At 41.5% G+C, this 17,771-nt stretch overlaps 1 protein-coding gene across 4 annotated transcripts in view; it reads left to right on the forward strand.

Moving 5' to 3' along the window:
- The window catches only part of CDH13 (cadherin 13), a 689,068-nt gene that overhangs the window by 619,834 nt on the left and 51,463 nt on the right, over positions 1-17,771 (forward strand). The window contains exon 12 of one of the 4 annotated variants that reach the window (XM_067540164.1): positions 8,381-8,848. The exons of the other annotated variants lie outside the window; for them this stretch is intronic. Within the exon in view, the coding sequence (XP_067396265.1) occupies positions 8,381-8,393 (13 nt within the window). The 3' untranslated portion in view covers positions 8,394-8,848. Of the gene's footprint in view, positions 1-8,380; positions 8,849-17,771 lie in introns of those variants that run through there. 4 annotated transcript variants of the gene reach the window in all.

Here is a 17,771-nt window from a genome sequence, read left to right on the forward strand (position 1 = left end):
TTAAGCTGTCTTAATTGATCAGACATAAAAGAAGCCGAACTATGTGGGTTAAACATTGCAAGAAGAGAATGAAGAATTTGTCGTGGAAATGAAGATTGTCCTGTGTTTATTAATGTATGGTCATGCCCTGAAAATAAGGCAGTGCTTCCTCACTCCATGAAGCATTTGGATGCTCCTTCATAGATGCTCTGTGGGCTTTTAAGCCAGGGATAAAGGAAGGATGATGGTGAACATGAGATAGGCTTCTGTCTGCCACTTGCTGCAACGATTCCAATGAAGCGGAGCCAGAGAAGGAATTAATACTGCTCTGGGTCTCCTCCATGGACAAATCATGAGGGGAACCAGCCAACAGTACCATGGCTCTGATTGGAGTCACATTGGGAGTGGTGACGGATGGCAGCAGAGGCAGGATTCACAGATCTGGAAGGTTCTTTCCTGTGCTGGGAACCCTCACGGTATCTGAATTCCACAGGGCCTCAAATCCCTTGTGGGATTATTTGGCAAGAGACTCCACATCTCCTCTCGGAGGTGTCCTGCCCCTCTGGTCCAGCCTTGCTGATTTCTCCTCCATGGGAGTGGGTAATCTGACTCAGATCCCCAACTGGCCTCTCTGTTTGTTTCTTCAAAAACAACCATCTTGAAATTCTGAAGTTACCTCGTGAGCAGCGTGGAAGGAATTGAGAATAACAGCTGCTCTAAGAAGTTGGGAGACAAGTGAAAGACTTGTCCCTGACCAAAATGAGGTGCAGGACAGATCCTGGGGTCCCACTAGCCATTGCTCAGCACAAGTCTAGGATGTCAGGGGGTGGTGGAGGCGCACCTTCTGTGCTTCCCTAATCCTGGGCCTGCTCTGCACTGTGTCTTCAGGCTTATGTGGGCGCCAAACAACAACAGCAGCAGCAGAGGGGCTGATATGGCACCGGGCATTACTGGGCACAAGGATAGCTCTGTTATTCCCCTTTTACCAGGGCCACACACCATGCACGTGGTGCAGTGAGCGCAGTTACGGTGGAGAAGCTGTCACAGTGGCTCTGTGCCAGGCAAGGATCACCCAGTGCTGGAGGGGAATCCGCCGGTGGTAATTAAACAGGGTTTAGGGCAGCTTTCCAGCAGGGTAGCAGCACAAAGTTGGCTTAATGCACCAGAAGATTTGGCTCACAAATCCCTTTCCTGTAAGCTCTGTAGCCAGAAGCTGTAGAGGGAGCTCTCTACTTCCACCTGTTGGTGAAACAGTGGGAAGAACGGCCACAGAGCTGCTTCATCTGCATAAGATATATACCCAGAAATCTAGGTTGATGGCCAAGCTCCAGAGGGGAAGGAGTTCTCTCTTCCCATCTGTGAATGAGCAGGAGGACATACAGCTACAGAGAGCTTCATTTGCACCAGTTTTCCACTCAGAATTATTATAGTGATGCTTTGGAACCACCATAACGGTACACGAGTTCAGAAATGGTTGGGTAATAGAACTGATCCACGACAGGAGGGAAAGGCTCCTATCTCATGGCAAGACGTAGACCATAATGGTAAGAGCTCTGTTCAAGAGTTCTATATGCCACTGTTTCTTCTCTCCAGAGGATTCTGTGCTGTTGAAGGGACTTACTACGAGAGGTGATTTAGACTGAGGACTTTGGAATGGGCCATGAAGCAGGTGGGCCCACAAGGGGGTGCAATACAGAAAGAGTTCTTTACTCATGCCTTAGAGACAGCAGCAGAGCTGAGTGAATTGCAGTGAGGCCCCTTTCTAACCAGCTACTAAATAAAGCTGAAATCATGATATCTGGGTTAAGTAATGGAGCCTCAGGACAGACCCAGGCAGCACTTCCCCAGGGACTGGAGATAGATCTGCCTGTGCAAACCTCAGGACTCTGGGACTATGGCTACCCACGGACACCAAACCATGAATTGGGTTTAGCAGATGTGGAAGGGAGAAGTGATGTAGTAATAGACACTTGCCTGTTGGACGTTCACACTGGTAGGTGGGGAACCAAGCTAACGGACTACTACCCAAGTTACTGTGGAGCGAGCAGTGTTTTACTTAACATTCATTTAGATATAGCATTACTGTGTTTTCCCAGGTGGACACTGTGTTCCTTTTCACTTCAATCAAGTTTCCCTCATCTCATATGCAGGCTTAGTGCTTGTGGGTGGGGAAGTATTGCTGATTAAGCATGCCCACAGACGGTGTTCAATAATCTCAGAAATTCTGGGGATGAGGGGGTTCAAGTTGCTGATCTTTTTTAGGTTTAAGAGGGATCCTTCCCTTGTTTCTACCAATAACCCCTGGCAGAACAGCTGCATTCCTACATTCTTCAGTCTGCCCTGCCCTGCCTATGAACCATATTACTGTGTTGTTGTTAAAGCTACAGATGATAGACTTGAGAATGTGTTTGTTTTCATCTAATCAGATAGGCCATCAAAACCAATATAAACCTCCCCTGATATTTCCCAAAGAGCTCCAAATTCTTGATTAACAAGGATGAATGTAACATTTTAAGAGGAGTCTAATTAGACCCTCTTTTCCCCCCTGCAAAACAGCATTATTCCACATAATGTTTTCAACTGTGTCAGTGCTGAGAATGTATGGCTCTGAACCGTAAAATTATAGGACACATTTTTCATTTCGCTGACTAAACAATAACGCAGTTCCAGAGAAATAAAACCAAGGGGTATATAAGTCACAAGTTATGCCTATAGTGGAAGTTAGATCCTGATAATAACTCACTTTGTCATTATTTTATGCTGCTTACAGACTAGGAAGACATTGACCCACTGTAAGAGGTGAGAAGTATCTTGGTTGTTATATATTTGGTTAAATGTAGGGAGATTGTATGAGGCGGTTGGGTCACAATGAACCTGGTGGTACACATTGCAGTTTTTAGTTCATGTTTCATTGAATTTTGAAGTTCCACCCAGCCAAATTATATTTGAAAAGTTCTAAAATACTTCCACCCTGCTGTTAAGGAAAGGTGTTTGTGTGACAATAACTATAGACCACTGTTACTCTATAAGCAAAAGCCAGATTGTAATAGTAAAAACAAAAACCCTGAATAAGAGCTTGCTGTTGGACTTTCCATACCGAATGAGACCAATGGTCTATCTAATGCAGAATACTGTCTCCAACAGTGGTCAGAGAAAAATGTCATTGTTAAACTTATTTCTTTTGACCAGATCCAAAACCAGAATTTGTATAAGAGCAAAGTAGCTATTTTCATAGTATTGCTCTTGGTGGACACAGGGCATATTGGAAATCTTGCAGATCCCTTTGGCCTGCTTTGAAGATCCAAGAGATTCAGATGGTGTCAATACATTTTAGAGTAAAGTGGGTTCGCTCACTTCTAATATCCATGAGGTCATGGATGAAATTTTGGCCACTTTGAAATAAATGGCAAAACTCCCATTGAGTTCAATGAGGCCAGGATTTCATCTCAGGTGTCTAGCATGAAGCCATTCCCAAAATCAGGTCTTCCAGAATGCTGCACCTAGCATTATCGCTGTTAGTGTTGCAGCTGCTACTCAACCATGAATCACCCTGGTCTGTGCATTTGTAGGAATTAAGCATCCCATCTTCTTTCAAAATAACATGTGGCTATTCTTAGAATGGAATTTAAGTTCAGCTGGGAAATTGTTAGAAGGTTTTTAGCACTCATATTTCACTAAACAGAGATCTGTAATGTTACTATAATAGAAAAAAATTTGCAAAGTTCAAGTGGAATTTTTCTATTAACTTAGTAATAAGGAGCCCACTTTCCGTAAAATAGTTTTTGCATGTAAGTGAAATTATGCCCTTTCTTAAGCAGCAGCACGTCTGCACTTCCACACTTGGCTCAAACAGCAGTCACCCATGAATCAAACTTTCTGTGGGTTTATGACTAATTTATGCTCTGTACTTATGCACACAGAGACATACTCCACATACAATATTCATGTGATACATTGTTTGCAGAGATATATGATAATAGTGGTGTCTCTTATGCACATCTGGCCAGTAATCCATGTGTTCGGGGTTTATTAAACACTGGAGCCATTTCAGACATTCAGTTTCTTAAAATCAACCCACCAGTTAAATGCTTCATCCTTTCCCATTCAGATATGAAATTTCCTACATAATTCTACCTGCCTAAACCCCAGGTTTTGTGAGAGTCAGCCCTGAGTTAGTTATAGATTGTTTTTTAATACATAAAATATTGCAGATTTAAATTTTCTTACCTCATGACTCTGCAGAGCTAAAAACAGGAATGGTATACTATTGGAACAGGAGGTTTCAGCTTTGTAACAGAACACACAGCGCTTGCTTCGGGCTCTGGGAGGATCTGAGTTAGCAAGCTTTAAAATTCATCTTAAGCACTTTTAATAGTTTTCCGTAGCATTCTCTGAGCCATGTCAAGTTAGAATTGGACTCCAGTAAATAAGGTGTTTGACTTTACAGGGGAATGGATATAGAAACAGAAAATAACCCTAAATTCAATATTTATAACTCTTTACATCATTCCTCAACTAGGTTTTCTGTAACAAATGTGGCACATACAGGGTCCCTGTTAAAATCTGCCCAAATTTGGCCCAATTATAAGGCTCTGAAAATTGCATTTTGCACATGCCCAGTCAGGGATGCTGGAAGACTCTTTATAGTGGGGGTACTGATGATGGAAATCATGTATTTTTGGAGTTTGTCATTACTACTTCAAGCCAGGGGATGCGGTGGCACCCCAAGTTCCAGCACCACTGTGCTGAGTAGAGGTGTGTTAGGGGCTGGCAGCATTATTCTCTAAAGATTCCATATGCACTGAGCATAGGATATATATGGGGATGGAGCATGTTCAATGCATAGTAGATGTACAGGGATAGGAATATGCTCCTGATTTAATGCACTGTGCATGCGCTATATCTACAGTGCAACTGAGCATATGCCAGCCCAGGGCTTCAGGGGTTTGCGCCTTTTCCTGCAATTGCTCCTCCAGGCTGTTTGGTCCTGCTGTGGTGACAGACACCAGAATTACAATCAGGGAGAGATGGCCTCTCCTGTACTCTGCGTGCTCCTGCTGCTGGTGCTCTGGCAATGCAGATGAAAAGAAGGAAACAGCCTCACTCAAATGCAGAGGAATGCAGAGCCAAGGACAGGAGCAAGAGGTGGTTGGGGTTGTGGGCAGGCGAGGAGGGGAACAGAGACCATGAGCTGGGGTGGAACAGGACCTGAATGGAGTTAGAATAATAGCAAAGGAAGAAAGAGACAGGAGCTGCTGCAGGTAGGAGAAGGATAGGAACAAATGGGGACAGAGACAGGGGCTGATTAAGGGCTGGGTAGGAAACAAGCGGGAGTGTGGATAGAAGCAGAAGGGAACAGCGTAAGACTGGGGGAATAGGAGAGAAGGGTTATAAAGCACCCTCCCCTCCGGAACTGAAACTGAACCCAGGATTCCAGAGTCTCAACATTACTGCGGTGGCTCTCCAACGTATTTGATCGGCCTCCCTCCTTTGTGTCTGTAGTTGTTTATTGCCCCCCCCCCCACATACACACACCTCCCCAAGTGCATATATCGCCACCCAGCTCTGAAGGCAGAATGGAGAGCAGCAGCTGCTGGCCAAGCACCCAGCGCTGAAAGCAGCAGCACCCCAGCAGCAGCACAGAAGTAGGGATGGCAATGTGAAAAGTGATATTCGTCAATATCAGACTCAGCATCCTGTTGCCACCCTTACTTCTGTAGTGCTGCTGCCTCCCCGGGGCTGACATCCAGAGCCCTGCTGCCTCCAGATGAGGGATTGGGGGTAGAGGGAAGGAAAGACTGAGGCTGTGCTGCCTCCGGGTGAGGAATTGAGGGCGGTGGGGGTGAGGAGAGCCCAGGTGGCGGGGTTCCAGCTGTCAGCCCTGGGGCGGTGAGGCTCTGGCTGTTCCCTTTATCCCTGCCTCCTGGGTGTGCACTGCCTTTCTGCACAAGCGCCAGCCACCTGGGGCTGATAGCCAGAGCTTTTAAAAAGAAAAAAAAAAAAAAAACGCACATCCCCGCACCTCCCTTGGAAGGCCCACCCCATAGTTGGAGAACCTCTGCTCTATTGTCTAACAAAGAGCTGTGAAAACCACTGGGAAAATGTGTGTCTTATCGCCCCCTAGTGGCTGGACCACATAGAAAATAACAGTCTTCTGCTGCTACCTCTTACTTCTTTAGGTAGAGAGGATTATGCTGTGGATCTAATGATCTCAGTCCTGCAGATGATCCCTATGGTTTCCAATATGGTTTCACTTGATAGTATTTCAGGGTTTTATTGTACTTTAAAAAAAAAATCAAAACAAATTGCATTAAAAATGTTAAAATAACATTAAAGTTGCATAGTCAAGTACTCAAAAGTTAGAAAATGCCAGGATAAAGGTTGATCTTGCCATTGTAACTGTGCTTTGAAGATATAAAGTTCTAGAAAAATACTATATTAAATGAAAAATTAGGCCCTAGGTGTTTCAAAGTGTGCACTTAAAATTAGTGAGCACTTTTGACAATTTTAGCTTTAATGTCTTGGTGCCTCATTTGTTCTTCTATAAAACAGGGAAGACAATAATATAGCCCCTCATCTCACAAGGGTGATGTGGGCATCAATTCTTTAATGTTTGTGAAGCAGTCAGGCACTATGTTCAGAGCAGAATAGAAAAGCTCATGAGGAAACTGATAATTTTGTACTTAGTGCAGGGTTTAGATGGTGTGCAGTAAACAAGGCTGGGCATTTCATGATGAGGATAAAAAGTAGAAATGAATAGTCACCCATTTAGTGAGCATCATATATCCTTGTCATTGAATGAGGCAGGGCACCTGTGAAATAAATAGTATATGGTCATGTAATGAAAGACTGTGTGAAATCCTAGCCCCATAGAAGTCAATGGGAGTTGTGCAATTGACTCCAATGGGGCCAAGATTTCACCTTGTTTCATAAGGCACATGAACAAAGGTGGCAAATTAAAGATGAACAGGCAATCTTAATCCAGTCATCTCCGATCATCTGAGTGCCTGATTTTGTTATGTTTTGTTAACAAAGTATGTTTGTATGTAGTATACTAATATATGCTTGCAATTGTATATACATTAAATAAATAAAGTTAGTGTCAAATATCCCCATCCACCTCCTTCAACTCTGCTGTTGGTGACAAACTAATTTCTTATAGGCATCATAACAGAGATAGCCTAGCTCTATTCATAACTTCACAGTGTACGTAAGCTAACAAACTTTGTAACTGCTAGAAGGATGCGAGAAGTCTTCAGCACCCATTCACTTTCAAAGGATCATTTGCTTTGTGGAAATATCTTGTCCTTTTTCTTTGAAAAACACATTTTTTCTTTGAAAAACGCATTCAGCAATGCCTGTGTATTAAAGCTGTGAAATATACAAAGTACCATTTTCTCAACATCATGGGTAAAGGCTGCGACCCATTACCCATTGGCAAATCTAACAGAAATTAAATTACATTAGTATTCTTCTTTGTTAAAATTTAAACATGCAGTGTCAAATTCAGTGTGTATATACAACAGCGAAGTAATGGAAGTGACTCTAAATTTACGTCAAGGTAACTGCCAGTAGAAATCTGGCCCTTACTATTTTTGTTCAACTTCTGGGAAGCAATATTAATTTTCCTACAGGCCCCACAAGGACAGTAGAATCAGAAAAAAACAATCTTTTCAGCACAGCAAGCAATAACAAATATAATAAACTAGACTTGACAACATTATAAATAAAACAGCTAAAACATAGTCATACACAAACTTGAAAGGTAATAAGGGCCAGTCAGGTAGGTAGGTAAGTGCTTGTCTTTTGGGGAGTGCATGAATAGCCTGAGTATCTGGGAATCTCATTTATCCAGATCACAATCAGTAAATCACATTTTCCTTTTCAATTTTCACCAGCATTAAAGATAGTGAGTTAGACAAACAAAGACAACTGGTCTAAAGATAGAGAAAAGATATGGCAGGACATTATACACTTGGGGAATTACAATATTTAGAATTTGTCCAGGTGGGCAAATAGATTGTGTATATGTAAACCTAGTGCAGTTTTCTGTACAGACTGTTGGGATGGACTTGGTGAACTAAACATCTGATAGGATTTTGCCTACTTATTATCACAAGAACAAAAAGGAGATGAGAGTCGGTTAAAACAAGCATTGTATATCTATGGCACAAGAAATACAACCCATATGATGCCCCAGATCCCTGAAATTAGTACCCTTAACACACAACTGAAGAAGCTGAATTCCTCACTTTTTGTTATCAAACACGAATGAACATTATTCCATTTCTGTTATATTTCAGGACTAAATTCTGGTGTAAGGTTCTCTAGAATCATATATCATCATGTCATCACATGTCTTACTGAATTTCTCACCTACGCTTTTCTTCTGTTATTGCAGGCTACAAGGATAGAAAGTATTCCTCAGGGCTACAGAAATGCCGAAGTGCATCAAGATGGCCTTGTTTTCCACCAGATTTTTTCATTCACTTGATTCTTTTATAGGGTACATTGAGCAGTCATATATCATTCTCTAAGAACTATAAGTCATTTTTGAGAAAAGAAGAGCTAGTATGAGTATTGCTGCTAAAAATCCCAAATAATACAATTTAAAATAAATGAACAAACGGAACCAAAACAATCTTAATTGCTGGCACAGTGCCAGACTCTCATATTTTCCAGAGTTGGCAGGACAGAATCCATTTCTATGGAAACAATCTTATTAATTTGCTGGCTTTCCACTTATTCATGAAGCACTTTGAGAATTACCAACTCCTCGGGATAAAGCCAGGCCATTAATCAAACATCAGAAAACTTGGCATGCACCTTTCGTGTAGTGATAACATGAAATCCACTTTATCACATTTGTGTGCCAGAAAATAATCCAGGTTGAGAACACACACTCTAATGACATGAATTTAAATATTGGGGCCTGCTTTTTATTAAGAGATCAACCCAACCAAATCCCCATGTACTGTGCACCTGCATGCACACTTTTCCAGCACTAACAGTTATGCCAGCAGATGATAGATTCAATCAACCATGTATGTAGGTGACAGAATCTCCATGCAAAAATCCCAGCTGGACAAATAGATTTTGTACATGTAAACCCCATCCCCCACAAGTGCATATACTTTTGCTTGGCAAGAATGTGCACCCAGAAAGTGAAGGCCCAAGTCTTCACATATAAACTAACGCACTCAAACCCCTACCCCTACAAACACACCACCCCCACTTATCTGCCCCTTCCTGTGTACTAAACTTTGGAGAATCCAAACTTCACAACTTGTGCATCTATTTCTGCAGAATTCTGATCCAATGCCCCCCTGGTGCTTGGGAAAGTTTGGATTCTAAATTGGAACTTTGCCACTCAAGCCCATGTCTGCACCAATATTTAAAAATGCCATTATAGACATAGGCATAGTTCCTGAATCAGCATTCACTGAAAACATATAACTTGGGTGGGGAATTCCACCAGCCATATATAATACTTAAACTTTTATATTCATACAGTCAGTGGGTTTCAAGTTTATTTTATTTAGACTACCAATCAGGGACCTAATGCTACTTCCACTGAAGTCCATGTTAGAACAGTGAACCAAGCTGGAATGGGGCATGCCACAGATGCATTCTTACAGTGATACATATTAATTTGTTGCATTCGCCTATATGGAATCCATAAATGAGGAAAGCTGAGTTATGTAGAATCTTCTTCTGAGTTAACAGAAGAGTGTTCCTTTTCTACCTCCTCCTGTTTTACTGTCTGTTTCTCTTATATATAGCTGATTCCTAGCAATGAGTCCCTTGTCAGTTCAACCAACTTTGTAGAAGTCCACTTCAGTCAGCATTGGAAACTAGTTCTATTACAATTTTCTGGCAACATCAGCTTCCTTACAGACTTTTCTTCTTGGTTATTACTTTTTTTATGTTAAATTCTGTGCTTTCTACAGTTGCCTTTTTTTTTTTTTTTTTTTGTTCTTTTGTCTGATAAACCAAGAAAAATGGGCTAATACAACAAAGTGTTTGGCAATGAAATAAGTAAACACATTTTTTTTGGCTCAAAGTGCTGTTGCACCTCTTGCATTCCTAAAATTGTGAGGGTTTTTTTTTTTTCTTAAGAAAAGTCTAAGGGGATCATCTAGAACTTCCAAGTTACCTGGAATAGTTTGAAATACTTTATTTAGCCCTTGGGCAAAATGTTGTAGCTTTATAGAAAATGGGGGCTTTGTTGGTTGTTATGATATGCCTTTTGTAGGCAATAATCACTCTGGTTGGCCTTGTCTGTTGTCAAACACTGATCATTCATGGCTGATGCTTCAAATATATTTCCTCTTCGACGGATAACTGTAGTTTCTGCTTTATCCAAGTTTAATCATGTTTAGCCCTCAACTGCTCATTCTTCAGTCTCAAGAACCTCTTCAAGTTATCTTTGCTGACCCTGAATTGACAGACCGAGTATGGATTACCTCCACGGGATCTCTTCTGTAGCTCTTCTGTAGCTAATGTCTTCTGCTGATGTGGGGGATAGAGTTTGTGATTCCATCACTTAATTTCTAAGAAAGGTCCATCTTGTGAATGTTTTCTCTTGTCCTGGATATGATCCAGATATTTGGTAGACTTCACAGGACTTGTAAATGAATGCTGTTTTCTTACGCTTTTCAAGGTCTCCTTGACTTTACGTAATGTTTGCCTGTTTGCATTCAGCACCACTAACAGTCCCTTTCAAGTCAGAATTAAAAATTTATAAGATTTAGTTACTTTTGTTTTTCAGAATGTCCATTTAGTTAACAGACTTTTTCTCCTTTCATCTGCTCTCCTACCTCTTTTATAATTCATTCTCTTTTTTGCAGGTTTCTTTTTTCTTCAACAGATAAATGCACTATATGTAAATATTTGTATTTGGTATTAAGAAGCTAAAATAATTTCACATTTCCCCCCCCCGATCTCCTTTTAAAAATTGTAAGGGACATCATTTCCACACCTTTTGCTGTTATATACATTATAATTTATACTTCTGTGTTTGAGGAAATTCGTTTCCCTGGAGTAACAGTAGTTCAGACTTTTTCTGGTAACTTATTTTGCTTCCCATATAAGCACTCAGATTGTATAAATCAAGAGACAGTTGACTTCATCCATGTTTAATAGGTTTAGTTTCAGCAGTATCTTTTGTGCATTTGGTAGCATTTTACATCCATTTCACATGGGTGTGAATGACTACATAAGATGCAAGATGGAGGAAAATCAGGCCCAATACTTCTGAATGCCGAGAAACTTGAAAGTAGCTGGAGGATACAAAACCAATGATTCTGCCTGTGTATACTCGGAAAGAGTTCACAGAATTTAAACTTCACTCTTTCCCATTTGTTTCATTCACTCATGTTCTTAACCTCTCAAAGAACATCTCAAGTTAATTGTCAAAGTGGCACTCATTTAAGCCACAAGACTCCATTTAGTGTTAAAGGAAATAATTCAGCTAAATCCTCAGGAACTGCTTTTAAAAATGTTGTCTTTGAAATTATTTGCTTCTCTGACAGTATGGGGACAGATCAATAATAGCTTTAAGCTTGATTTTTTTTTTCAGTGTGTCAAGCAGTTAATCACCAATCTCCAAGAAAAAATAGTTTCCTTGTCTATTAAATTTATGGTGGACTGTAATTATTATGAAAAGTTCTGTGGCAAAAAGGGCAGTGGTAAATAACATAAAAGGAAAAATGCAAACCTGGGACAAAAGATAAAAAAATGTCCCTATGTGTGTGTGGAACATCTACTAATTTCATCTAATCTTTACTGAAAGAAGGACATATTGCACAGATCTCAAATATGCACTATAATGTATATTCCAGTTCATAAGTTACACTTAAATGATTATTCACATTCTCATAGACTCAAAGACTTTAAGATCGAAAGGGACCATTATGATCATCTAGTCTGATCTCCTGCACAACACAGGCCACAGAACCTCACCCACCCATTCCTGTAATCAGTGGCATACTGTGAGGGGGGGCCAGGCTCCCGGGCACCAGTCTGTGGGGGTCGCTGGGTCGGACCTTCATGACGCACAGGAGGCAGGGAGCGCAGGAGACTCTGAGGGGCGCAGAACCTCCTGCGGCCCCTCCCCACCCTCTGTGAAGGGCTGGCCCAGCGTGCATTTTCCTGCCGCTCCAGTGCCGCAGCCTGGCGCCAGCTCAGATGGGGCGACCTCACCCCCCAGCCTGGGGTGGGGGTTCAGGCAGGCCCTTCACGACGTGCTGCCCCTCAGCTTCCTGCACCCCCCACCCTTCGTGAAGCGCCGACCCAGTGACTCCCCCAGGATGGGGCGTGAGGCGGCCCCATCCCAGCTGGTGCCAGACTGGGCTGGAAAGGCTGATAAGTGCAAGCTGCCGGGCCAGCCCTTCATGTTGGGTGGAGGGTGCAGGAGGTGTGGGGCGGCTGCTCCCGCTTCTGCTCCTGCGCTCCCCTCCGACGTCATGAAGGGCCAGTCCAGCCCCCACCCAGGCCCAGGGGTGAGGCCACCCCCGTCTGAGCCGGCGCTGGGCTGCAGGGCTGGAGCAGCGGACAAGTGCGTGGTGGGGGGACGCACTGAACCAGCCCCTCATGATGGGTGGGGGGCGCAGGAGGCTCTGAGGGGTGCCCTTCAGCACCTCCCCCCCCCCGTGCATCATGAGGGGCCGGCCCAGCCCCCTCTCCAGGTCGGGGATGTGTGAGGCCGCCCCATCCAAGCCAGCGCCAGGCTGTGGGTCTGCAGTGGGAGAGGCAGGCACCGAGCGATAGGTAAGTGTGGGGAGTGGGGGGACTGCGGAGCCAAGCCTGCATTTGCACCCCCCCGTGCTTCACATACACACCCCTGCAGGTACAGACCCCCCCTCACCCCGAGGCAGCTGGTGGGCGGCACCGGGATCCCTCCTGCCCTGCACGGGAGTGGGGACCATGAAGCCTGGGGAGTGTAGGCTTGGCCCCTGGGCACCGGAGACCTTCGGTACGCCACTGCCTGTAATAGACCCCTAACTTTGGCTGAGTTACTGAAGTCTCAAATAACGGTTTAAAGACTTCAAGTAAAGAGAATCCTCTAGCAAGTGACCAATGCCCCACGCTGCAGAGGAAGGTGAAAACTCCCAGGGTCTCTGCCTATCTGCCCTGGGGGAAAATTCCTTCCCGACCCCACATATGGCAATCAGTACATCCAGTAGTCACCCTTCCATCTCCCAGATGGACTTATATGGAAATATATTAATTCCCTTCCACCCTTCTTGCCTCTATATGAGTCTGTTCTCGAGATTAATGGAAGCTTTGTCATCGACTTCAGTGAGAGCAGGATTGGACCTTCTAAGAGACTGCAGCAGAATTTAGACTTTTACAGCTGCTTCCTTAAGGGATCTCATGCTGATACCAACTGGATTTCTAGCAGTGAGCGCTGCGGACCTAATGAAGTTCTATTGATCCATATGGAACAATGCTTCACAGTAGTGTGCCATTCTCATCCCTTTTCTACCTGCTCCCTTTTTGAGCCTAGAATTGGTCATTTATTATTTATTTTGTAATGACATTTTAGATGTGAATTAGCTACACTCTTATCACTCCACCATCTTTGAAGACTGCATGGCCGCTGACTAAAGGAATGGAAAACCAGCAAATGGATAGGTAGCTGGAAAAGCTGATCCAGCTGTAAGGATGGATATAAATAATGGGCATGTGCAGAAATCTGATAGTTTTACAGCCAAAATCTCCTCTAAGTGCTAGATAAAAGCACCTCCAGCTCTTCTTGTGTTGATTAGCTTCTGAGTCACAATTATTAGAGTTAAAACACTTTTTGCTGATTTGCTACTGTTAACCAATATTCCAAAGGTAGCATTCTGATTATGCTAGTGTGTTATTCCCAGATATGGTGCATTATTCTTTAGCTGTAGGAATAATGCAAATAGTCATAGCCTCTGGGCCTATTAACCATAGCCCTAATTACTTCTAATTAAAATATCCACACAAATATTACATATATAGATATAGATATAGATAATATATATTTATATAAAATAAATGAGAGTGAACCAGGTTACATAAATTATGCTCAACATTATGAAAAAATGTTCACTGTTCTATATAACGCATTCTAAGAGAAAGTGGTCACTTTAATTATAAACTTAATTTCACCTTAGCCTCTATTTTGTTTGTCCTGATTAAAAAAATGAATATTACATTTGGAAAGGTAGAAACTTTTGGAAGGCCATGTAATACAACTAACATAAAATATTTTTGCACTATTATAACATTTTCTTTAATAACCTGATGATTACAACTTTACTATTTTAATTTCATTAGTCAGTGTTGTTATCATTCTGCTTAGCATCTACTTTATGCAATGACTCTTCCGTTTCTTCCCTGAAGTTTATCAGTTATTTTCACTCTTATTTTTGCGCACAAGCAATTAATTAGTGACTATTTCCCATCTTGTATTTTTCAGTAGCAAGGAACTGGCGAGCTGACTTTTGATTATTTTTTTCTGTGTTTTGACCATAGTCTATAGACTTCTAAATCACTAACCTGACAAGTGTCATAAATCTCCTCATTTACATGGCATATTGTCAAGCATAATAGAAAATGTCCACAGAATCTGTATGCATAAGGAACAAAATAGGTGTCTATCTGGAGCCAGCTGAGCTTCAGACCTGCAAACTGTTCCATGCAAACACAGAGATCAGCCCAGATGGAGCAGTTTACAGCACCAAAAGTGGTGCTCTCGTTTATATGTAGAGTGACCAGTTTTTCTTACAGTGCATGATATAGAATAGTGTTAACATGGTTTTTTATCATAATGCTGAGTATAATGTATGTATCTGGTTCACCCTCATTCATGATAAAATGAGAAGCAGGAGCAAATATGGGGTGCATATTAATGATCTGTCATTGGCAATAAAGATGACCAGCTGAACTTCATTTATTTGACCTTATATGTTAAACCTGACATATTTCAATTTGCCTCCATTGCCAATACTATAATTTTGCCTGAATGGGACAAACAGCTCTGTACATGCAGCATGCTTGCTAAGGGCTTAGTTCTGACTTCAGATGTACATGTATGACTCCCACTTAAGCCAGCAGGAATCCCGTTGAAGGACAGCTACTACCGTGGTTTGAATTCCTATTCACCATTCTTGAACTTTATAATCCCACCTGTCCTGCATAGAAGGAGTATCTGTTTTATAGGGAGACAAGGTGGGTGAGGTCTTTTATTACACCAGATTCTGTTGATGAAAAAGATAAACTCTCAGTTACATGGAGTTCTTCAGGTCTGGGAAAAGTATTCAGTGTCACAGTTAATAGAAGGTAGAACAGGCTGTTTAGCATAAATAGTTAACGTATAGTTAATAGACCATTGAAGGCAAAATGGCCCCTTAACACTCCTTCAGTAATAGGACAAAAATGGGAGGTTAATGGATTACTGATTGTTGTAATAAGCCATAAATCTGGTGTCTTTATTGAGACCGTGATTTTTAGTGTTTAGCAAAGTTATGAATTTAAACTCCCTGGATCATCTTTTGAAGATGTTATGCATGTTTCTTATGAGGATGAGGACTGAGAAATCGAGATATAAAGTGATCATTTGGTGAAAAGGGTTCACCCATGGGTGACAAGGTAGCTTTGTCTTTTATCATTTTTCTTTGTGAGTTCATTCAAGAGTGTAGTGATTGTCTGGTTTCACTATGTGATTGTTATTGGAACATTTAATGCACTGGAGGAGGTACCCCACATGTTGTGATAGGCATGGTTGTAGGGGGTACTGATCATTGTGGCAGTGGTGATATGACTGCAAGTTTTGCATCTGTTGTTCTGCAGGGTCTGGTGCTGCTTTGAGTTGGTGGGTTCTGGTCTGAGGGAAGCTTGCTTCTGGTGATGAACTTGACAAGGTTGGGTGGTAGTTTGAGGGTCAGAAGAGGGGGCTTGGGAAAGACTCAGTATTATTCATATATCAGTTTGCCAAGAGCGTGTTAAACATTTTCCTTGTGATTAGGGCTACGCAAAAAATTTTGAATGGAATTTTTTCCTGCCAAAATTGATTTTGTCAAAAATGAAATTTTGGTCAGAAAATGTAATTTTTTATTTTTTTCCCCATTTTTCCTTGCAATTTCAAAAATAAACCCAATTTTTCTTTTTGTTTAATTTAAGCCAAAATTACAATTTTAATTTTGTGTTTTAAAATTGAAAAATATTCAGAATTTCAGATTTATGAGTTTTTTTCTCCATTTCCCTGTCCTTGAATTCAGAAGCATGAGTGATACGTAGGTTTTTTAAATTTTATTTCAAAATTCTGTTAGCACTGTATTTTGTTTTGGTTTTTTTCAAAAAAAAAAAAAGGATTGTTTCATTTTGATTCTGCAAAAGAAAAACAACTTCAAAATTTCAAATATTTTTGTGAAATGTTTTGTCCATTTTCAATCAGCTGTAACTGTGACACTGGTTATCATGGCTTTGACAAATACTAGCAGGTAAACATTGCATGAGGCATATGAACCTGTCTGATATTGGTCGGATTTTTGTTCTTAATGTATATTTTCCATTTCTTCGGCATCACACCCCTATGCAGGAATGGTAACTAAAAAGGAGATTTTCAAAGGAACACGTGGAAGTAAGGTGTCTAAATTTTAAGATCTTTGTGGCAAGGACCATCTTGCCATTCTGTGTTTATACGGCCCTTAGCAAAATGGTCCATGTTTGCAGAGCTGGCAGGCCACACAAGTGAGAACTTGTTCCCTCCTAAGCAATGTGTGATCTGCCCTGTCAAACCAGGCCACCCTGGGACAGGTTGTGCATCCTGTTGAATGCTTCCCAGCACCCCTTGGGGGGTGCACTATTTTATTCAATGCGGGCCTGTGCTTCACAAGCACACTCTGTTCCAAAAGCAATATCAGCATGATACCATTTATATTGTACCTATAAAGCTATTGTGCTGGCATAGGAATATTTCTTTCTGACTGAAGAAATGGAAAAACTACACTAAGAACAAACATCTGACCAGAAACATTTAGCGCCCTATGACTCAAAACATGTTTTACGTCCCCTCTTGCATAGGTGAATATGACTATACAAGGTGCAAGACAATGGAAGGTCAGATCTGTGTAACTCCACTGAATTCAGTGCTGGCACTGCTGATTTACATTAGTGTGAGATTGTAGTGTGAGATTGTTATTGCAATCAAACCAGAATCAGATGTATTCAGATAGTGTTAGAATAGTGTGAGACCCTTCATGAGCAAAATATTATTGAAATGAATTATTGCAGAGAACTTCATGCACAACCTGAATGTAAGCATCACTAGTGCTTTGCGTCTGAATTCACTGTAGAATACATTTACTTTCTCAAACTGAAACAAGAATTGCCAGGGACCAAAGATGCTCAGGCACAGTGACCAAAGATGTTTTGTGGCACAGCAATGATGGGGATTTTAATTTATTTAACTTGTACTGCAGATTGACATTTTCAGACAATAAGAATATGAGGTATAACTACCAGACCATAAATCTGCTCCAGAGATCTGATAAATGGATATTCCATAAATCCCATATCCGCAATCCATTTATAAATCCAACTAACCCAGCACCACCCTCAACATTGTCCCCGGGTAGCCAGAAAAGGCAATTTAAGTAAGTTTTTTGTTGTTGTTACCAGTATATTTATTTTTATTAAAGAACAGTATATTTAGGTTAAATTTCCTAATTACATTTTAAGACTGTGGAGTTAACAAAGAATCCACCCAAAGCATGGCAACTTGAGCTTGTATCTTCAGAATCTGTGCGCCTTAC

The sequence above is a fragment of the Emydura macquarii genome, unplaced genomic scaffold (assembly GCF_026122565.2).
Source record: "Emydura macquarii macquarii isolate MOO-44397 ecotype Brisbane River unplaced genomic scaffold, CSIRO-AGI_Emac_v2 contig_561, whole genome shotgun sequence".
Lineage (NCBI taxonomy): Eukaryota > Metazoa > Chordata > Testudines > Chelidae > Emydura > Emydura macquarii.